Source organism: Silene latifolia, chromosome 9 (genome assembly GCF_048544455.1).
Source record: "Silene latifolia isolate original U9 population chromosome 9, ASM4854445v1, whole genome shotgun sequence".
In the NCBI taxonomy this organism is placed as follows: Eukaryota; Viridiplantae; Streptophyta; class Magnoliopsida; order Caryophyllales; family Caryophyllaceae; genus Silene; species Silene latifolia.
In genome coordinates, this window is record NC_133534.1 from 174,549,841 (window position 1) to 174,573,850 (window position 24,010).

The 24,010-nt window shown below is 39.0% G+C and overlaps 1 protein-coding gene across 1 annotated transcript; it reads left to right on the forward strand.

Moving 5' to 3' along the window:
• Positions 1–1,072: 1,072 nt before the first annotated feature.
• On the forward strand, positions 1,073–16,913 carry LOC141601915 (uncharacterized). Its single transcript, XM_074422221.1, has 5 exons — positions 1,073–3,033; positions 14,422–15,296; positions 15,451–15,529; positions 16,502–16,688; positions 16,821–16,913. Exons 1-5 carry the CDS (start codon positions 1,073–1,075, stop codon positions 16,911–16,913), a joined length of 3,195 nt encoding a protein of 1,064 aa, XP_074278322.1.
• Positions 16,914–24,010: the final 7,097 nt, after the last annotated feature.

A 24,010-nucleotide genomic window follows, 5' to 3' on the forward strand; every position in this document is an offset into this window, starting at 1 on the left:
ATTCTAGCAAGGTTGTCAATCATACCAACAAAGTAAAACATGATGAATAAATGAAAGTAATTAACAATAATTAAAAAGGGATTAAGAGGATTATACCTACTAATGATTCCAATAATAAAGCAAGAATAAAAGAAGTACTTGATGCTTGATTGAGAGGTTGTCAATCTCCCAATAATAACCCAAATAATCTTCAATTACCCAAAATAAAGGATGAACAAAAGAGAGATTAAGGAAATAAAACTTGTATTAAAACTTGATTATTTATTGATTACATAACTAAAGAGAGATTTGATTGATATTAACTACTCTAAGAATTGATAAGAAGAACATGCTCTTCTAATTAGACTAATGGGGTATTTATAGTGGAAATTAGGTGGATGCATTAGGGTTAACTAAGGGCTAAACTAGTAATTACACTTTTTAGATTTGAGCAGGGAAACGCCGGTATTTTTCGAAGGAAGGGCATCTTTCTTTGAAGCTTGAAGAAACGGATTTGTGCTGGACTGGAATCCGTGCGTCTTAGGGACGAGACGGCCGGATTTGTGAGGCTCTGCCCGCGCGTCTTCAAGGGAATCCAGGCGTCTTCTGGGCTTGCTGCCCGGGCGTCTTTGGGAGAAGACGGCCGGATTGTGGAGGTGGAGGACGGGCGTCTTCCAGTCAATCCGCACGGATTGTCGGGATGCTTCACTTCTTTCTTCTTTTCTTCCTTTCCTTCATAAAATCCTTGGGGATTTCCTCGGGGATGCAAGGATCCTTTCGCGTCATTGCCCAACTACTATAATATGTACAAAGGCCTTATAATCTTGTCTCTCCTTGATGCTTGGTCATTGAATTTAATCAATTTAGTCTCATTTTGCCATGAAAATGCAAGGTTTGCACTCCTTTCCTACCAAGGACACAAAACCTCAAAGAATATGCAAAACAAAGGACTAAAGACAATAAATGACCCAAATATGCACTAAAAAGCATGGGAACAGGGCTAATTCGGGGACTAAATATGCGCTAATTATGGTCACATCAAAAAGGTGTCGGCTTAGTGGATGATTTGGATTGGGATACGAATTCTTGTGATATGTATTCTGCTGACGAGTATGACGATGATGAGTTAGAAACAATATTGAGAGATAGGATAAGTGAAGACAATGTAGAAGAAGATAACCCTGAACTAGATCTCGATGATAAAGATGACATAATATGTGAAGATGAAGTTCCCAATGTTACTAATTTAGATGACATCACAAGCATTGTATTAGAGAAGTTAAAAGACTCTGAAATGCCTCTGTATAAGAATTGTAAGAATTATACAAAATTGTCAGCTGTTGTTAAGCTGTATAATTTGAAAGCAAAAAATGGGTGGAGTGATAAAAGTTTTACCAACCTGCTCGAATTAATGAAGGACATGCTTCCGGAGGATAATGTTCTTCCTAATCGTACATACGCGGCAAAAAAGATACTTAGAGGAATTGGTATGAAATATGTGAAGATTCATGCATTTCCTAATGATTGTATATTATATCGCAAAGAATATGAGAGTTTGACTCATTGTCCAGTTTGTAATGAATGGCGATATAAAAAGAAGGAGGGGATCCCAGCAAAAGTTTTGTGGTATTTTCCAATAATTCCTAGGTTGCGACGACTCTTTGCAAATAAGGAAGATGCAAAGTTGTTGACATGGCATAAATCTGCAAAAGCTAATGATGGCAAATTTAGACACCCGTCTGATGGTTTAGAGTGGAAACACATTGATGCCAAGTATCCCGAATTCGGGAAAGAACCCAGAAATCTTCGACTTGCACTCTCTACTGACGGGATGAATCCTTATGGGAATTTAAGTAGTCAACACAACACTTGGCATGTACTTTTAGCTATTTACAATTTACCTCCATATGTTTTCATGAAAAGAAAATATTTGATGTTGTCCTTATTGATTTCCGGTCCTAAAGAACCGGGTAATGATATAGATGTTTACTTGGCGCCTCTTCTTGATGATTTGAGAACATTGTGGGATGAAGGGATAGAAGTATTTGATGCCTACCAAAATAGTGTTTTCAATTTGAAAGCTATGTTATTATGCACTATATCTGATTTTCCTGCATACGGTAATCTGTGTGGACATACTGTGCATGGAAAAGAGCCGTGCCCCTTGTGTGGGGAAGATGTTGATTCTTGTTATTTGAAGTTTTCTAGAAAGCAAGCTTTCTTAGGATACCGTAAATTTTTGGATGAAGATCATTCATATCGTAGGCAACAAAAACCGTTCAATGGAAAACCTGATCATCGTCCATGTCCTAAGATGTTAAGCGGTGAAGATGTATATCAAAGGGTGAAAGATATTAAAATTACATATGGGAAAAAGGGTTCTAAATTAGCATCTCGTGGATACAAGAAAATGTCACCTCTTTTTGAGCGACTCCCATATTGGCGGGAAGTGTCCATAAGACATTGTTTGGATGTTATGCATATTGAAAAGAATGTTTGTGACAATATTATCAACACTCTTTTGAATGTCCCAAATAATTCAAAAGACAACGCGTCGGCTAGGAAGGATATGATGGATATGAAAATTCGACCCGAGTTAGCCCCGCAAGAGGATGGACTACGGACTTATTTGCCTCCTGCTGCCCATACACTCTCCAAAAAGGAGAAAATAGAGTTTTGTAAGTGTTTGCATGGTGTTAAAGTTCCAGAGGGATATTCTTCGAATATTAGTAGCCTAGTGTCAATGCGGGATCTTAGGCTTAGTGGTCTGAAGTCTCACGATTGTCATGCTTTGATGCAACAGTTACTAGCCGTGGCCATTCGTTCTATTTTACCTAAAAAGGTTCGATATGCCATAACCAGGTTCTGTTTTTTCTTTAATGCCATATGTAACAAAGTTATTGATCCTAGAGAGTTAGATGCTTTGCAAAATCTAATTGTCACTTCTCCTTGTCAATTCGAAATTTATTTTCCTCCTTCATTTTTTACAATCATGGTTCATTTGACTGTACACTTGGTTAGAGAGATCAAGTATCTTGGACCTGTTTACTTAAGGTATCAATATCCTTTTGAAATATTGATGAAAGTATATAAGGATTATACGTCTAATAGATATCGTCCTGAAGGGTGCATCGCTGAGCGTGCTATCATTGATGAAGCACTTTCTTATTGTTATATGATACTGTCGTTTCGTACCAAAAATAAATACCTAAGTACAACTAACAAAAGTCAGCGGTAAGTAGGGTCGATCTCCACAGGGAGGCGGTTTACTATCTACTTGTCTATTCTATCCGTCTAATGTCACTAAGGGGGGCTTAATTGATTGTGTTAACTAAACTAGAGATTAACGGAAAGGGAAATGAATAAGAGAATTCAACAGAGGAGAAGGGAATATGCTAGGAGTCGGTCTACCGTGGCAGCTATACTATCGGGTCTACTGAGACGATTAAACTATTGATTAGAAGAGCTATGGTCGTCACCTTTCGGTCCTTAAACCGCCCTAGGGTCTCCTAACTTAGCTTTCACCCTCATTAGGTATTACCTATTGTAATTAAGCAAGCCTTCCCTTCCAATCTTTCGATCTAGGTCGGGGTTAACTAGATAAATTGGTCTCCTGCATGCATACATTCAACCTGATAACAATTAAATTGCCCAATACAATTCTTATCGCAAGACTAATCTATTCAAGTCAATTATAACATATTGCTACCACGGCTTCCCTAATCCTAACATACTAAGGGGAATTAGCTAGACATGGAATAAGTAAGAACAAGAAATAAAGAAGAAGGAATGATAAACATTAAATTAAAGAGAGAAAAGGAAGGAAAGAATTACTGAAATTAATCCGGAAATTGAGAACAAAGTAACAGTAACAATGTATGTGGGATGATTAGAGAGGAGAAGCCCCCATAATTATGTCGAAAATCCTCTCTATTTATAAGAAAAATAGGATTATTAACTAACTTAATGACGGAAATAAGCTAAAAAACCCAAGCCCATAGCGAATCCACTCGATCGAGTGATTTAAAACCACTCGATCGAGTAACTAAAGCTTAAACCACTCGATCGAGTAGAAAATCTACTCGATCGAGTAAATCAATAAATGCAACTGGTCGATCGAGTGGAAAAAGGACTCGATCAAGCAAAATTCTACTCGATCGAGTACTTTCCAGCAACAGTTTCCTGCTTTGCGCACTGAACTTCAAACGGCTGCCATTTCTTCGTTACTTGGGCAAACAGGGTGATTCCGGTGGTGTTGGAAAGCTAAGAGGATAAGATTTCATCTCCAATTGGAATCACCTGAATATCTGTTGTATAACTCGAGATATGGGTCTTCAAAGTAGGCACTAGCAATTTGAAGTTCTTCCTTTGCTCGCCTAGCTATCTTTCTTCTTTGCGCATCTCAAAATAGCTACATTCCCGCTCCAAATTCACTCTTCCTCCAAATGCATGCTAAACGGACGGTAAAAGGCTTGATTTCACTACTTTTAGGTTCATTCCTGCAAATAAGACAAAATAACCCAAAGTAGCATATTCGGGGCATTTCGTAGCATAAAGCTATGATAAAAGCGTAGAAATACGTGCATAAATAGGCTAAAAAGACTATATAAAATGCACGTATCAAATCTCCTCAAACCAAACCTTTACTCGTCCTCGATTAAACTAAAATGCAACTAACGGAACAGAAAAGATAACTCAGAGCTAGCTACAAATGCCCACTTAAACCAATTTATTGCAGCAAACTAACACCTATAACAAATAGTCAAATGCAAACGAGTTGTAAGATGTCTATAATAAAGCTGAACCGTCGACCTTGCAAGACCTTTAACAATGGACTCTCACGGGTCACTCTTCTCTCATGAAGCAAAGGGTGAACATATATATGTAAGAGAGAAAGAAAAATAGTCGCTCACCTAGACTACGACCCACATAAACATGCATGCAACTAATATGATAGACAATTCTAGCTACCGTACACACATTCCAACCAATCAAGGTCCTGTCACAGCCGAGGGCTTACAAAAATATGGTAAAGTGAGGCAATGGGTAAGAAAAGGCAAAACATGTTATGGGAATGTGGAGGTATAGGCGGCCAAGCTAGTACCTAAACAAAACCATGTGGCAGCATCCATTTCCAACTCAATTATGAATTAAGCACATATGCCCTTCAATTGGCATAAAATCTCACCAAACCAAACTGAACTTACTCCTCAAATGATATAAATAAAGCATAGGAGTGAAACCGTCTCATCAAACAACATCTTTTTTCTTCTTTTTCTTTCTATTTTTTCGGTTTCTTCTTTTCTTCTTTCTTTTCGAATTCCTTTTTTTTTTCATTCTTCATGTCTTTTTTTCTTTTTCAAATCTTTTTTTCATCATCCTCCCTTTCTTCTTAGATTACCAACTCCGAATCAACAGAATACGAGCCAAACTTGGCACAATGAAATATAAACCGCAAAACATACACTAAACTAGCTTGACAAGGCAGGCTAAATTTGGGATGTAGTTAAGGGTCAACAGGCAAATTTGGCTAATGTGGAGTTAAATGGGTAAAAATGAAAGAAAGGGAAATAGTAAGCACCTCCCTGCATGTGACACCAACCACTAGCCCGAATGTATGAAGGCAAAAAGCAATTGAATTTCATATACGTGCAAATTGATGATACATGTTATGCAAGGAGTAACTACTCACAATCCTACATGAAACTGGTCACAAATGACACCAGTTTATACGGCTCTAATTCCTTAGAAATTGTAAGTAGGTTGCCAAAATTTCAGGTCAAGTCTATATGTTCAGCTAAATTTAACATTAACTCGTAGATTATGCAAAAGACAATGCTAAAAAAGATAATAGTTCAATGCAAGGCTTAAGCAAAAAGACAAATAATAGTGCAATTTCATCATTGAAATCTACCGTTCCGACTCAACCTATATGCTAAAATAAACATGTAATTTTTTGAAATTTTTTGAATTTTTGAATTTTTCTAATTTTTTTGGAAGTTGAAATTTTTCATGAAATAAAAACAATGCAAACGTAAATTAAACATGATAACAGAAATGCAATAAAAACAATATGCAGACACAGATATGGATGCATAACCTCCCCAAACCAAACTGTACAATGCCCCCATTGTACCAAAACATGGAAATGAAATGCAACTGAAGGAGAAAGAGAGTAAATACGGAAAAACTCACAAAATGCGCGAATAAAGGGACCTCCCCAAACCGACCATGAACATGGGAGGTTGCTAAAGGCCCGGAAAACCGTCTCAGGAAGCTAATCCAGGTCAATAACACTCGATAGCCGTCGTACAGTGGCTGATCGAGTAAAATGGGCATCCAAAACTACTCGATCGAAAGGAATTTAGGTCGATCGAGTGGTTTTCTCCTTGCAGGTGGTCGATCGAGTAAAACTTTCACTCGATCGAGTGAATCCATCAGCAAAAGTGCTCGATCGAGTAGAAAAACTACTCGATCGAGTGATTCTCAATGTATTTCCTGCAAAACGCAAATAAAACAGCCCGCAAACTAACAAGACAAGCATACTGAGATAGTCTATGGTATAAGAACCATTTATTACAACTGAAATGAAATAAAAATGAAAAACAAAACTCCGGGTTGCCTCCCGGGTTGCGCTAGCTTCAGTAAGGTCCCAGCTCGACCTTCTGTTCTTCAAGCTTCTCTAATTAGTCACAATCAAAACAGCTCAAAGCGCGCAACATTAAATCATAAATCTGCGCATGTGCTACACAAAAGCATAAGTAGCACCATAGTGGAATAAGGAAATAGGAAATAAAATTAAACAACCGTTTAAGTCTAACAAATTTCCTATGACAGCTCCTAAATTTATCCACAAAATAAAGGAGCGCGGGAGCAATAGACGATACATTAGGGTCCCGATTCAGATTATCAATTTTGAGATGACATGTACGGTGGAAATTCGTTAATTTATATGTCCACATGGAAGGGGGTATAGCATTAAAAGAAATAACGCGAGTCAAACGAGGCAATATACTATTAAAACAAACAGTAATAAAATTATCGTTTACTACCTCAGGTTGGTTGCTCTCAACAATGGAATCACTGACAAAAGAATGTAATACCTCATCCGTGCTAGGAGCAAATACCGAATCAGCTGTCCTTTCGTCGCCCTCAATGGAATTCGTCCCGTAAATCTCAGCCTCAAGTGCATCTAACTCGGCTTTGAATAAGGGGGATTCACCGTAACCGTTATCATCGTCAAAATCGTCATCTAAACCAAACCCACATGACGAATCATAGCTCCCAATGGCCAACTCACTCGATCGAGTAGAATTATTACTCGATCGAGCAATTTCCTCTTGATTTTCACTCGATCGAGTGATTTGAACTACTCGATCAACTGATTCAACTGAAATTTCACTCGATCGACTAATATAAGTAACTCGATCGAGTGATATTTCCTGGACAGGGCTGAAATCTTCGCGTAAGGCATTGAAATATGATAGAAACTCGTCATCCGAGTCATAGAGGTCATCCTCAGCATTGGGCAACACAGTTTCCTCAGGGGAAAAACCGCTCTCAGCAAGGTAAACCTCTTCTTCTTGCATCTCAGCTGCTAACAGAGCAATGTCAGATTCGAGCTTATCAATGCGCGCGAAAAATCGTTTATCATAATCTTGCCTCACTTGCATTTGAGATGCAAGTGTCTCCAATAGAGATTTCAGCTCCGCAATTTCTTCTTCTTGTATATCAGGAGGATCTTGTTGCGGTGGCCATTGATAGGGTGGTTTTGGCGGCACACCTACAGCTGCTTGACTAGCTCGACTACGCTGTTGGAACGCGTAAACTTCGTCATTCTTTGCCAAACAAAAAACTGCATCATGCCCAGCAGCACCACATCTCCCGCAGTAAATCACCTGCTGTGCCATATAATGGGACATAGGTGACGGGTCAAAGGTACTCAAGCCTTCCCTTTGACGATCTTTCACCTAGAACTGTCTAGGTAGTACCTGTAAGGCCTATCAAAACAGCACTAAAGGAAAGATTAGAACGGCCTCAAGGGAGAAATCCCCTGAGGCTAAAAACAGATAAAATTAAATAAATAAATAATTATTTGACTCCCCGGCAACGGCGCCAAAATTTGATACTGTCGTTTCGTACCAAAAATAAATACCTAAGTACAACTAACAGAAGTCAGCGGTAAGTAGGGTCGATCTCCACAGGGAGGCGGTTTACTATCTACTTGTCTATTCTATCCGTCTAATGTCACTAAGGGGGGTTGAATTGATTGTGTTAACTAAACTAGAGATTAAAGCAAAGGGAAATGAATAAGAGAATTCAACAGAGGAGAAGGGAATATGCTAGGAGTCGGTCTACCGTGACAGCTATACTATCGGGTCTACTGAGACGATTAAACTATTGATTAGAAGAGCTATGGTCGTCACCTTTCGGTCCTTAAACCGCCCTAGGGTCTCCTAACTTAGCTTTCGCCCTAATTAGGTATTACCTATTGTAATTAAGCAAGCCTTCCCTTCCAATCTTTCGATCTAGGTCGGGGTTAACTAGATAAATTTGTCTCCTGCATGCATACATTCAACCTGATAACAATTAAATTGCCCAATACAATTCTTATCGCAAGACTAATCTATTCAAGTCAATTATAACATATTGCTACCACGGCTTTCCTAATCCTAACATACTAAGAGGAATTAGCTAGACATGGAATAAGTAAGAACAAGAAATAAAGAAGAAGGAATGATAAACATTAAATTAAAGAGAGAAAAGGAAGGAAAGAATTACTGAAATTAATCCGGAAATTGAGAACAAAGTAACAGTAACAATGTATGTGGGATGATTAGAGAGGAGAAGCCCCCATAATTATGTCGAAAATCCTCTCTATTTATAAGAAAAATAGGATTATTAACTAACCTAATGACGGAAATAAGCTAAAAAACCCAAGCCCATAGCGAATCCACTCGATCGAGTAACTAAAGCTTAAACCACTCGATCGAGTAGAAAATCTACTCGATCGAGTAAATCAATAAATGCAACTGGTCGATCGAGTGGAAAAAGGACTCGATCGAGCAAAATTCTACTCGATCGAGTACTTTCCAGCAACAGTTTTCTGCTTTGCGCACTGAACTTCAAACGGCTGCCATTTCTTCGTTACTGGGGCAAACAGGGTGATTCCGGTGGCGTTGGAAAGCTAAGAGGACAAGCTTTCATCTACAATTAGAATCACCTGAATATCTGTTGTATAACTCGAGATATGGCTCTTCAAAGTAGGCACTAGCAATTTGAAGTTCTTCCTTTGCTCGCCTAGCTATCTTTCTTCTTTGCGCATCTCAAAATAGCTACATTCCCGCTCCAAATTCACTCTTCCTCCAAATGCATGCTAAACGGACGGTAAAATGCTTGATTTCACTACTTTCAGGTCTATTCCTGCAAATAAGACAAAATAACCCAAAGTAGCATAATCGGGGCATTTCGTAGCATAAAGCTACGATAAAAGCGTAGAAATACGTGCATAAATAGGCTAAAAAGACTATATAAAATGCACGTATCAAATCTCCCCAAACCAAACCTTTACTCGTCCTCGAGTAAACTAAAATGCAACTAACGGAACAGAAAAGATAACTCAGAGCTAGCTACAAATGCCCACTTAAACCAATTTAATGCAGCAAACTAACACCTATAACAAATAGTCAAATGCAAACGAGTTGTAAGATGTCTATAATAAAGCTGAACCGTCGACCTTGCAAGACCTTTAACAATGGACTCTCACGGGTCACTCTTCTCTCATGAAGCAAAGGGTGAACATATATATGTAAGAGAGAAAGAAAAATAGTCGCTCACCTAGACTACGACCCACATAAACATGCATGCAACTAATATGATAGACACTTCTAGCTACCGTACACACATTCCAACCAATCAAGGTCCTCTCACAGCCGAGGGCTTACAAAAATATGGTAAAGTGAGGCAATGGGTAAGAAAAGGCAAAACATGTTATGCGAATGTGGAGGTATAGGCGGCCAAGGTAGTACCTAAACAAAACCATGTGGCAGCATCCATTTCCAACTCAATTATGAATTAAGCACATATGCCCTTCAATTGGCATAAAATCTCACCAAACCAAACTGAACTTACTCCTCAAATGATATAAATAAAGCATAGGAGTGAAACCGTCTCATCAAACAACATCTTTTTTCTTCTTTTTCTTTCTATTTTTTCGGTTTCTTCTTTTCTTCTTTCTTTTCGGATTCCTTTTTTTTCATTCTTCATGTCTTTTTTTCTTTTTCACATGTTTTTTTCATCATCCTCCCTTTCTTCTTAGATTACCAACTCCGAATCAACAGAATACGAGCCAAACTTGGCACAATGAAATATAAACCGCAAAACATACACTAAACTAGCTTGACAAGGCAGGCTAAATTTGGGATGTAGTTAAGGGTCAACAGGCAAATTTGGCTAATGTGGAGTTAAATGGGTAAAAATGAAAGAAAGGGAAATTGTAAGCACCTCCCTGCATGTGACACCAACCACTAACCCGAATGTATGAAGGCAAAAAGCAATTGAATTTCATATACGTGCAAATTGATGATACATGTTATGCAAGGAGTAACTACTCACAATCCTACATGAAACCGGTCACAAATGACACCAGTTTATACGGCTCTAATTCCTTAGAAATTGTAAATAGGTTGCCAAAATTTCAGGTCAAGTCTATATGTTCAGCTAAATTTAACATTAACTCGTAGATTATGCAAAAGACAAAGCTAAAAAGATAATAGTTCAATGCAAGGCTTAAGCAAAAAGACAAATAATAGTACAATTTCATCATTGAAATCTACCGTTCCGACTCAACCTATATGCTAAAATAAACATGAAATTTTTTGAAATTTTTTGAATTTTTGAAATTTTCTAATTTTTTTGGAAGTTGAAATTTTTCATGAAATAAAAACAATGCAAACGTAAATTAAACATGATAACAGAAATGCAATAAAAACAATATGCAGACACAGATATGGATGCATAACCTCCCCAAACCAAACTGTACAATGCCCCCATTGTACCAAAACATGGAAATGAAATGCAACTGAAGGAGAAAGAGAGTAAATACGGAAAAACTCACAAAATGCGCGAATAAAGGGACCTCCCCAAACCGACCATGAACATGGGAGGTTGCTAAAGGCCCGAAAAACCGTCTCAGGAAGCTAATCCAGGTCAATAACACTCGATAGCAGTCGTACAGTGGCTGATCGAGTAAAATGGGCATCCAAAACTACTCGATCGAAAGGAATTTAGGTCGATCGAGTGGTTTTCTCCTTGGAGGTGGTCGATCGAGTAAAACTTTCACTCGATCGAGTGAATCCATCAGCAAAAGTGCTCGATCGAGTAGAAAAACTACTCGATCGAGTGATTCTCAATGTATTTCCTGCAAAACGCAAATAAAACAGCCCGCAAACTAACAAGACAAGCATACTGAGATAGTCTATGGTATAAGAACCATTTATTACAACTGAAATGAAATAAAAATGAAAAACAAAAACTTCGGGTTGCCTCCCGGGTAGCGCTGGCTTCAGTAAGGTCCCAGCTCGACCTTCTGTTCTTCAAGCTTCTCTAATTAGTCACAATCAAAACAGCTCAAAGCGCGTAACATTAAATCATAAATCTGCGCTTGTGCTACACAAAAGCATAAGTAGCACCATAGTGGAATAAGGAAATAGGAAATAAAATTAAACAACCGTTTAAGTCTAACAAATTTCCTATGACAGCTCCTAAATTTATCCACAAAATAAAGGAGCGCGGGAGCAATAGACGATACATTAGGGTCCCGATTCAGATTAGCAATTTTGAGATGACATGTACGGTGGAAATTCGTTAATTTATATGTCCACATAGAAGGGGGTATAGCATTAAAAGAAATAACGCGAGTCAAACGAGGCAATATACTATTAAAACAAACAATAATAAAATTATCGTTTACTACCTCAGGTTGGTTGCTCTCAACAATGGAATCACTGACAAAAGAATGTAATACCTCATCCGTGCTAGGAGCAAATACCGACTCAGCTGTCCTTTCGTCGCCCTCAGTGGAATTCGTCCCGTAAATCTCAGCCTCAAGTGCATCTAACTCGGCTTTGAATAAGGGGGATTCACCGTAACCGTTATCATCGTCAAAATCGTCATCTAAATCAAACCTACATGACGAATCATAGCTCCCAATGGCCAACTCACTCGATCGAGTAGAATTATTACTCGATCGAGCACTTTCCTTTTGATTTTCACTCGATCGAGTGATTTGAACTACTCGATCGACTGATTCTTCTGAAATTTCACTCGATCGACTAATATAAGTCACTCGATCGAGTGATATTGCCTGGACAGGGCTGAAATCTTTGCGTAAGGCATTGAAATATGATAGAAACTCGTCATCCGAGTCATAGAGGTCATCCTCAGCATTGGGCAACACAGTTTCCTCAGGGGAAAAACCGCTCTCAGCAAGGTAAACCTCTTCTTCTTGCATCTCAGCTGCTAACTGAGCAATGTCAGTTTCGAGCTTATCAATGCGCGCGAAAAATCGTCTATCATAATCTTGCCTCACTTGCATTTGAGATGCAAGTGTCTCCAATAGAGATTTCAGCTCCGCAATTTCTTCTTCTTGTATATCAGGAGGATCTTGTTGCGGTGGCCATTGATAGGGTGGTTGTGGCGGCATAACTACAGCTGCTTGACTAGCTCGACTACGTTGTTGGAACGCGTAAACTTCGTCATTCTCTGCCTTCCCTTTGACGATCTTTCACCTAGAACTGTCTAGGTAGTACCTGTAAGGCCTATCAAAACAGCACTAAAGGAAAGATTAGAACGGCCTCAAGGGAGAAATCCCCTGAGGCTAAAAACAGATAAAACTAAACAAATAAATAATTATTTGCCTCCCCGGCAACGGCGCCAAAATTTGATACTGTCGTTTCGTACCAAAAATAAATACCTAAGTACAACTAACAGAAGTCAGCGGTAAGTAGGGTCGATCTCCACAGGGAGGCGGTTTACTATCTACTTGTCTATTCTATCCGTCTAATGTCACTAAGGGGGGTTGAATTGATTGTGTTAACTAAACTAGAGATTAAAGCAAAGGGAAATGAATAAGTGAATTCAACAGAGGAGAAGGGAATATGCTAGGAGTCGGTCTACCGTGGCAGCTATACTATCGGGTCTACTGAGACGATTAAACTATTGATTAGAAGAGCTATGGTCGTCACCTTTCGGTCCTTAAACCGCCCTAGGGTCTCCTAACTTAGCTTTCGCTCTAAGTAGGTATTACCTATTGTAATTAAGCAAGCCTTCCCTTCCAATCTTTCGATCTAGGTCGGGGTTAACTAGATAAATTGGTCTCCTGCATGCATACATTCAACCTGATAACAGTTAAATTGCCCAATACAATTCTTATCGCAAGACTAATCTATTCAAGTCAATTATAACATATTGCTACCACGGCTTCTCTAATCCTAACATACTAAGGGGAATTAGCTAGACATGGAATAAGTAAGAACAAGAAATAAAGAAGAAGGAATGATAAACATTAAATTAAAGAGAGAAAAGGAAGGAAAGAATTACTGAAATTAATCCGGAAATTGAGAACAAAGTAACAGTAACAATGTATGTGGGATGATTAGAGAGGAGAAGCCCCCATAATCATGTCGAAAATCCTCTCTATTTATAAGAAAAATAGGATTATTAACTAACCTAATGACGGAAATAAGCTAAAAAACCCAAGCCCATAGTGAATCCACTCGATCGAGTGATTTAAAACCACTCGATCGAGTAACTAAAGCTTAAACCACTCAATCGAGTAGAAAATCTACTCGATCGAGTAAATCAATAAATGCAACTGGTCGATCGAGTGGAAAAAGGACTCGATCGAGCAAAATTCTACTCGATCGAGTACTTTCCAGCAACAGTTTCCTGCTTTGCGCACTGAACTTCAAACGGCTGCCATTTCTTCGTTACTTGGGCAAACAGGGTGATTCCGGTGGCGTTGGAAAGCTAAGAGGACAAGCTTTCATCTACAATTGGAATCACCTGAATATCTGTTGTATAACTCGAGATATGTCTCTTCAAACTAGGCACTAGCAATTTGAAGTTCTTTCTTTGCTCGCCTAGCTATCTTTCTTCTTTGCGCATCTCAAAATAGCTACATTCCCGCTCCAAATTCACTCTTCCTCCAAATGCATGCTAAACAGACGGTAAAAGGCTTGATTTCACTACTTTCAGGTTCATTCCTGCAAATAAGACAAAATAACCCAAAGTAGCATATTCGGGGCATTTCGTAGCATAAAGCTACGATAAAAGCGTAGAAATACGTGCATAAATAGGCTAAAAAGACTATATAAAATGCACGTATCATTATACACACTTATCAAATTCTGAGTTACTTGGCATTCCTAAAAATCGACATAGTGACTGGATGATGGGCAAAGGTCTTAGGGGTCTTGTCCGTCAAAATATGGCAATTGATAAATTCCATACAGCACACACATATGTCCTTCATAACGAGGATGAGGTACAACCTTACATTGAGGAACACATGGTTTTCTTAAGGAAGAATCATCGAAATAAAACCGAGATGTGGATCACAAGTGAGCACAACAAGACATTTAGAGTTTGGTTCAAGGGTCGAGTGATAGAAGACCTGCAAAAATATCCTGATTGTATTTCTTCCCGATTGAGAAGACTTTGCTTCGGCCCAAATACATATGCATCTTCTTATAGTGGTTATGCCATTAATGGGTGCACCTTTTACACTCGTGAGCAAGATGACAAGAGTACGATGCCAAATAGTGGAGTGTGTCTAGAAGCTGAAGCAATGCACTTTTCTAGTTCAAAAGATAAGAATCCAGTTTTAAGTAAGATGCATTATTACGGAGTTATTGAAGAGATTTGGGTGTTAGATTACACAAATTTCGAAATACCTGTATTTTGGTCCAAATGGTCTCAAAGTAAAACTGTTGTCCGTAAGGATGAATTAGGATTTACTTTGGTGAATCTTGATAAATTTGGACATAAGGAAGATCCTTTCATTTTAGCTACTCAAGCAAAGCAGGTGTTTTATGTCACCGATCCATTGGATAAAAACTGGTCAGTTGTTTTATCCGTAAGGAGTAGGCGAGATGTGGATAGTTTTGATGAAGATGTTGTATTCGAGGGTTTTGATCGTAATGTATCCAATTTAGATGATTCGGACACTCTCAACACTTTGAGTTTATATACCCGCGATGATCACAATGAAGGAATATGGATTACTACCGATACCCCTTCGAAAAAACGCCTTCGCGGTGTTGACACATGAGTAAGTTATGGTTTTAAATATTGGTTTATGCTTATATGTAAAACTGCTTTATAAATACTATGTACGTTGTCAAACTTAACACGGTCTATTTATTTTAATACATTTACTGAATTTGATGAATTGCTAATTTCTGAATGCAGGTTTATTAATGGGTCCACAAAGGCGTCAACGAGCTAAGAAGAATAAAAATAAAGATGATGGTGGGACAGGCAACAAGAGGTAGAGAAGGTGTAAGGAGAGAGGTCAAACAGTGTTGGACTTAGTGTCAAAAGCTGTGAAAGAGAAAAAACCAATTGAATTGGAGTGGGATAAAGAAGACAGATTGCCTAAAGGAATATACGCTGGGATGTTTAGTAGCTGGATTGGCGTTACTGCTCGGAGGCATGTTAGTTGCACAGTAGAATCGTGGGACGATGTTGATGATGTCACGAGGGAAGAAATTTTCGATAGTATCACGGTGAGGCAAAAAAATACATACTTCATTGTTGGTGCAAGTCGCCTCTTTTTTTTTCGTTAATTGCTTCTTCTTTGTGAATTGGTAGTAGGTTGTTGGTTGATACATCTATCGTATCATATCATATCATATCATATCATATAGACGACTATATCTTCTTCTGCATCTTCTTCTTCTTCTTGCTTGCTTGCTTGCTTTTTCCACCTATAATTCTATGCTGTATCCTTTCACTTATTACTACTGTTGTCTCCTATTATATTACTCCCTCCCTCCCTTACATTATCTAGCTATACTTTATTTAGTACAAGTATATGTTGTTAGATGAACTAACTTTGACGGACTAAACAAAGACAGACTTACATTCTTCCTATAGTACTATTTCTGATAACATTTTACACGTCTTCTTCTATTTCTTTCTTTCTTTATTTATTTTCGTCTGTCTGTTAATAAGGTATCTACGATTATCCACCTATCAACATTTTGTGTTGCCACCCCTTTCTTATTTCTCAAACATTTACCATTCTTTTTTAGTACCTGACCACTATATATAATTTGTAATTTGTGGGAATTTGATCGTTTGATTTAAAAAGACAAATAATATGAATAATAATAATAATGGTACTACTAGTAGTAAGACATTTTGTAATGGATCTATCCATCCTCCAAATGCCAATCAAGATAAGCTGGATGAGCGTATTATGTGGGTATTATGCGGATATATGTTGGATATTATGCAGATATTATGTTTGCCGATTGGGAGCGTATTATGCGGATATTATGTTTGCCGATATATGTTGGACCTTATCAAAGCAAGATATGTTAATATCACCCCAAATGTATGTTCTTTTCCTTGTCAGCGGATATTATGTTTGCCGATATATGCTGGACCTTATCAAAGCAAGATATGTTAATATCACCCCAAATGTATGTTCTTTTCCTTGTCATTTCAATCATTTTTCATCTCTTTGTATTTCTCATTTTCATCATAGTAATTATTTTATTTTACATGTCGTATATAGTGTATTAACTTAAATTTTTGGTGTCTTATGTATGTAGTTCATGTTAACCGCCCCACCATCATATACGGTTGAGAAAATTGACGATGTGCGAAATATTTTGGCTGAATTCACACTCAATTTCAAACCCTAAAGTAATGTTGGATGAACACCATACTGGTAGCTTCTTCTTGGCGTTTAATTATTTTTGCACTTTAGGCAACTAAGTGATGAGGAATGAAGGATTTTTATTTATGTTTTGTACTTATTTTCGATATTTGTAGCCTTTAGGCTCTTAAAGAAATGATAAGATTTGGTATAATTTTACAAGGATTTGTCTTGTGAATTCAAATTAAATTTGAATGTTCATTCAGGTTCTTGTTGCGTAAAACTTGCTTGAGTATATGAATTGCAGGTATAATTTATATGCGCTATCCGATTCAATCGTGTAGGGATACGAAAAAATCGTAAATATTAAAAAAAAATATCAGAATCAAAGAGACCGGTTACATGTTAAACCTGTTCTATTTGAAAATATAAAATAAAGGCGCGAAATTCAAATATCAGAAACAACGAGAACGGTTACATGTTAAACCTGTTCTCTTTGAAAATAGGCGCCAAATTTAACATTTATCAAAGACAACGGTTCTCAACCAAAAACCGTTCTCCTTGATAAATCAATGAGCATGGGTAAGTAATTCAACTGTTCTGGTTGTTATTACAAAGAGAACGGTCAAGTAATGCAACCGTTCTGGTTGTTATTACAAAGAGAACGGGTTGACTTCGTACCAACCGTTCTCTTACATAAAAGAGAACGTTTGGCCACATGACGGTTCAAAGAGGCTTCAAGAACGGTGTTTAACCGTTCTCTTTGAGCAAAGTTGTAGTAGTGTTACCACATTGTTAGCACACTTATACTTAAGTTAATCAAAACACCTAACTAACGATAAATTTTCCATACGTCATCCAAGTGCATTACTATCATGTTCAAGCTTCAACATAAACAAATTATTCTACACAAATTAATCACCACACAGCGGAAATTTTTAACCTTTAAACATTACATATACCCGCTACTATTTGATATTTCTCATACTATAACTCAACACTTCTTTAGCTATCATTATATGGCTACTGTAAGACTTATAAACTCGTATAGGATCACCATCACTAACAACCTGAAGCAAACACCAACATTACCACATTTCATACTACAGCATACACTTCTACACTTTTCACGCACTTCTATCACATAAAACCTTCCACGTTCCTCATTATCACCACATACACACACTGACACTACCGAAACTTCACCATTCATGACTCTGACGCAACTACTGTGCCTACATTAACTTCAACAAAGACTAAACCACAAGCAGTCCCAACGTAATCAACATACACGTTAAGTACATACTTACTGACTCTATATTCCCATACCCAGTGACTGGCTTAAGCACAATAGGGCCAAGATTTTAAAATGAGGGCGCCTACTCACCCAAAATCTAGCATCAGCTGGGGTTCTCATTATACATACACCAGGTTCATTTTATTAGACTCACTACGTTCATTAGGTTCATTGGTTACAGGTTCCAAAATCGTCACTCTGATACCACTTTGTAACACCCCCATATACCGAGGAGCCTTAACTAGACCTTCCTTAGCATATAAGGGTGTTACCATCTCGGTTGCCCGAGGAAAGTAATCATCAAAGGTCAATAACAGAACATTTATAATTATGTTACAAGTGTTATAACCAACTAACAAAATAAAGATACAACTCGTCAGCTACACGCTAACTCTATCAGAACTCGTGACAACACACCCCTGCCAGGACTCCAGCTATCAACCTCATCAACACCTGCTAAGACTGACTGCTCACCATAAGGGATCACGGCAGACACATAAACAAACAAGACAACCACACAAGGTCAGTACTGAGATAAGACACAACAATAACCAACATCAACCGTTAACACAAAACAAAACACAACCAGTCACACACAATCATACCCACTCCAATCAACCTCCGTCACCGACTGTCCACTGGACCAGCCCTGCCAGTGGGGGACCGCAGCCGTTCCCACCTAAGCCCCGCTCATCATACCGAGCGATAACCCTGTCCCATTAATGTGCACATCCCCTCTCGTGGCGGGTTCCACGGAGGGCGAAACTAGGGCGTGAAGCCACTCCCGTAAGTGACTCCACTCAGCCGAGGACGCACCTCGAGAACCAGAGACAATCAATCACAGACAGCTGCAATACAACAACAACCAACAAATTGTATACACCAACCGACTACCGCATATACTCTGCCACACAAACACAACAACAACACAACAACCACGACACAACAACCACGACACAACAACCACGACACAACAACCACGACACAACAACCGACACACTAGACCATCCACAGAAACTGAGTAGGCGAACCTACCTTTAAGCGACTGCAAACGATTCCATGCCCATACACGCAATACCCAGCAATCAAGCGACACCTATATACACAATACAAACATTTATCACTACCAAGCTAACCCTAGCTGCAAAGATAAAGACACGGATGATGATGACGACATACCTACAAGAGGAAACCTGGCAAAGGACCGCTACCCGACTCAAGCTATGCACTCCTAAGGCACAAGGACCTTCAAAGACTCCCATGGAAGGTATATGGTGAAGGGAAAGGAAGGAGGCGACCTAAAGATTTGAAGAAATGAGGCAGAAATGATTTGCCGTTTTAACAAAACACGATTATAAACCCTCGCTGAAAAGACGCTACTCGATCGAGTGACCCACATACTCGATCGAGTGTCCCCTACTCGATCGAGTATCCAAGCTACTCGATCGAGTAACCTCTACTCTATCGAGTACTACTCATAACTCAAAACATAGGATAACTTTGGTACGCACCTCTAAGGACTATTACTGCTCCCAAGGTCAGTCAACACTGATCAACGGGTCTCCAAAAGGGCGGGCATTACACTATTATTAGGATAAGCAAGAGGGAAAATAAGCTACAAGCAAGCAAAAAAACACAAATTCTCTCAAAATTTTCAAATTTTCTACATGCAAATGCAATCCCCCCCCCCCCCCCCCCCCCCCCCCAAACACTACATTGTCCTCAATGTGCCAACAATTAAATTACCCAACTAAACCATAAAAATGGCTCAAAGCACATAAACAAGAAGGACTAGAGGTCATATTTAATGGGTTGCGAGAAAATAAACTAAAATGCAAAGCAAAGTAAACTTACTAGACTTGCTATCCTCCCCCAAGCTAGTATGTATACGGGGGACTCTTCCTTCATCATTCATCTAAGAAAAGGGCCAAAAGTTGAACCTATTCCTTCCTTTCTTTTTTTTACCACTTCCACTTCCGGATGCTTCACCTTGTTGACCACTTCAACTAGAATCATCCTCTTGGAGAGGAGTGACATACTCACCAATGTTTTGGCCACTTCCAAGACCATCACCATAGCTACTATAACCACCATACCCACCATACCCTCCATATCCTCTATGTAATGCCTCAACTCCATAATCCGAACCACAAAAATCCGGACCGGGAGCATATGTACTAAAAGTACCTGCATCATTGTTAGGAGGGGGAGAAGGAGGAGGAAATCCACCCGGGGGATAAGTATAAAATGAAGGGTGTGGCCCCTCGGGTTGGATTACTTCTTGCCTAGCAAAATGATCATATATGGGATGCAATGCAAGTCTTTGGTCATCACGAATTGTATTAACACTTAAGCTTAAATCTCGCATCATATCCATCATTTCTAGACTAGAGGGTGAATGAATACTAGAGGTGGAATGGCGTGCTTGAGAGGGTTGACCTCCCTCACGCCGCTCAAAGGTGGTACGTGTCTGACCCCGTAGAGGCAAGTGGTAAATACGTCTAGTAAAAGGGGCACTCTCATGATAGGGCTTGGTGTGAACTAAGGCCTTAATTTCTTTCTTCTCTTCCGGTAGACTAATGGAGTCTTGCCTACCAATTTTCCAAACCATGTTAGGGTGAGAATCCCTAAACCAATTGTAAGAAAGGAAATATTCATAATCTAGCCCAACCCCTTTTTCCCTAGAGATAAGCAATGGTCTCAAGTCGGTGTTTTCTTGGTTGAAACGACACAAGTGGTAAGCAATCTTTGTAACCAAACCTCCTAAGACAATACAATTATTCTTTGGGTTACATTGTTTGGTGAAGTGGACCGCAAAGTGGTAAGGAATATTGATCCCCCAATTATCTTCACCATTAACATTAAGGAAGGCACCCAAAATCTTCACCTCAATTTTCCTCACCGAGTGAGGCTCATTTCTCCCAAAAAGGTCCACCCCATAAACCTTTGCTAAACCCGAATGTCGGGGTAATGTATGTATTGGTGGGGGCAATGATCCCAACTTTGAAAAGGGAAGTGAGAAATGGCATTCCATGTCAAAACCGGGTTATAAGACTCGGATGATTCAATAGGTAAGTCTTTATGAGGCAATTGGAAGATATTAGCGAAGTCCGCTAGGTCCATTCTATGGTCATCATTAAACAATCGGAAAGTCACAAAAAGCACAAAACCGGGTTTCTTCGACCTATGAAACTCAAAAGAACTCAAGAACTCAAGGGTGAGTTCGGGAAAGGTCTTATAATCCATTGTATAACAATGTTTCATACCAAGGTTCTTAAACAATGTCTTAACATTCTTGTCTATTCCAATATTGTTCAAAGAAGCTTGGTTAATTAATTTAGTCGGTTTCATACCTTTGCTTCTTAGGATGACTCAAATGTCATATTGCTTTTGACAATTGAACATTACTCCGGGAAAATCCGGTTCTTGCCATTCCGGGACCTCTTCCATTTGCACATCCTCCGCAGCCCGGGAGGATTCCGCATCACCTCTTATCCTTTTAGAAGCACCTTGGGTAGGAGGTCTTCTTGGTGCCATTTTTCTGAAATTTAAGACAAAAATTCATCTTAAGGCAAACCAAAATCCATCCAAATAGACATAATAGAATGAATTAGTGAAATAATTCATACTATAAACATGAATAGAGCATACTACAATCAATTTCTAGTACAAATAAGCACAAAATCAGTTTCCCCCAATTTGAGTTAGGGTTTGATAAACTTGATGAAATTGCTTAAATTGGATGAAATCAAAGACAAAAGGGAAGAAAACTTACTTGATGATGTTAGATGATGAATGAATTTTGCAAAATGATGAAGGAATTGATGTTTTGTTGTGATTTTGGTGAAGAAAGTGAAGAAAATGAGAGAGTATAGAGGAGAATACCGTCGGGGGTAGCTGATGGAATGATAGTTCCATTTTTTCTCTTACCCGTATAAGAATAAAACCAAGAAATCACGAATCCACGTCCCCGATCGGGGTTGGCAACCTCGATCGGGGTTGACCGGTCAATGTTGCTTTTTGCCTTTGCTTCTGTAATTAATTAATCCCATCCCGTTTTTCGAAAATTACGTCCCCGAACGGGGTTTTCGCATGGGGAAGCGTGTTATTTCTCCTTTAAGCCTCCTTTTCTTCATTTTCACCTATAAATCACAAAAAACAAACATCGTCAAGTCTAGTATTTTATTTCTAACCTACGAAAAACAGTAAATTGCGGAAAATTAAAAACAAGAAATAAATAAAAGCAAATAAGAAGCTTGGGTTGCCTCCCAAGAAGTGCTGGTTTAACGTCCCGCACGACGAAAAAGCTTGAGTCGGTTTAAGCTTTCTTAAGTAGAGGTTGAACGGTCACTTCCTCTATCACTCCAACGATCACATTCTCATGGTAGATCTTCAAACGATGGCCATTTGCTTTAAATTTTTTGCCCTTGGTGGTCATTACTTCAACGGAACCGAACTTGTTGACATTTGTAATGGTATAGGGATCAGACCACCGTGATCGTAACTTTCCCGGAAATAGCTTGTAATGGGAATTGAATAGCAAGACCTTATCACCGATTTGAAATTCCTTATTCAAGATCTTCTTATCATGCCATCTCTTTGTCTTCTCCTTGTAAAGACGGGAGCTCTCATAAGCTTGTAAGCGAAATTCATCAAGCTCATTTAGTTGCAACAACCTCTTTTCTCCACTCAACTTTGGATCCATGTTAAGCTCCTTAACCGCCCAATAAGCTTTTTATTCCAACTCAATGGGGAGATGGCACGCCTTTTCATAGACCAACCTATATGGTGAGGTACCAATATGTGTCTTATATGCGGTACGGTAGGCCCACAAGGTATCATCGAGCTTCATACTCCAATCCTTTCGTGATTTGGCAACAACTTTCTCAAGTATGGACTTCAGCTTACGGTTAGAAACCTTCACTTGGCCACTAGTTTGTGGATGGTAAGTCAAGCCTCTTCTATGATAGACTCCATATTTCTCCAATAAGGCATCAAGTTGTTTCTCACCAAAATGAGTACCACGATCACTAATGACCGCTCTGGGAACACCAAACCTTGGAAATATGATCTTCTTGAATAAGTTGATCACGACGCGGGCATCATTTGTTGGAGTAGCAATTGCCTCTACCCATTTAGAGACATAATCAACGGCAACCAAAATATACCGATTCCCTTTTGATGAAGGAAACGGTCCTTGATAATCAATTCCCCAAACATCGAATACCTCGACTTCCAAGATACCATTTGAAGGCATCTCCTGCCTCCATGATATGGAACCCGTCCTTTGGCAAGCATCGTAAGCCATCACGAAATTTTTAGCATCTTGAAACATAGTTGGCCAATAGAAGCCGGATTTCAAAACCTTTGCAATGGTCTTGGATGGTCCATGATGACCACCATAAGGAGAAGAATGGCATCCTTCTAGCACCCCTTTCACATCCTAATGTGGGATATATCTCCAAAATAGCCCGTCGGAGCAATGTTTGAATAAAGTTGGATCATCCCATAGGAAAAACTTGGCATCATGTAAGAACTTCTTCCTTTGTTGATATGAAAGGTTAGGTGGCAACTCTCTTCCAACTAGATAGTCGGCTATGTCGGCATACCAAGGAGTATTGGCTTCCAACATCATCGGCGGTGAGAGCTATTGTTTCAACTTAGGAGGGGACTTGTTTTGCAAAAGAGCACTCACCTCAGCGGTTAGGTGCATGGAATAGAAAAGCTACCGGGATCTTTTAACTTAGGAGGGGACTTGTTTTGCAAAAGAGCACTCACCTCGGCGGTGAGAGCTATTGTTTCAACTTCCTCAAAAGTCCTCTTCTTAGTTAAAATGTCTTTCATGA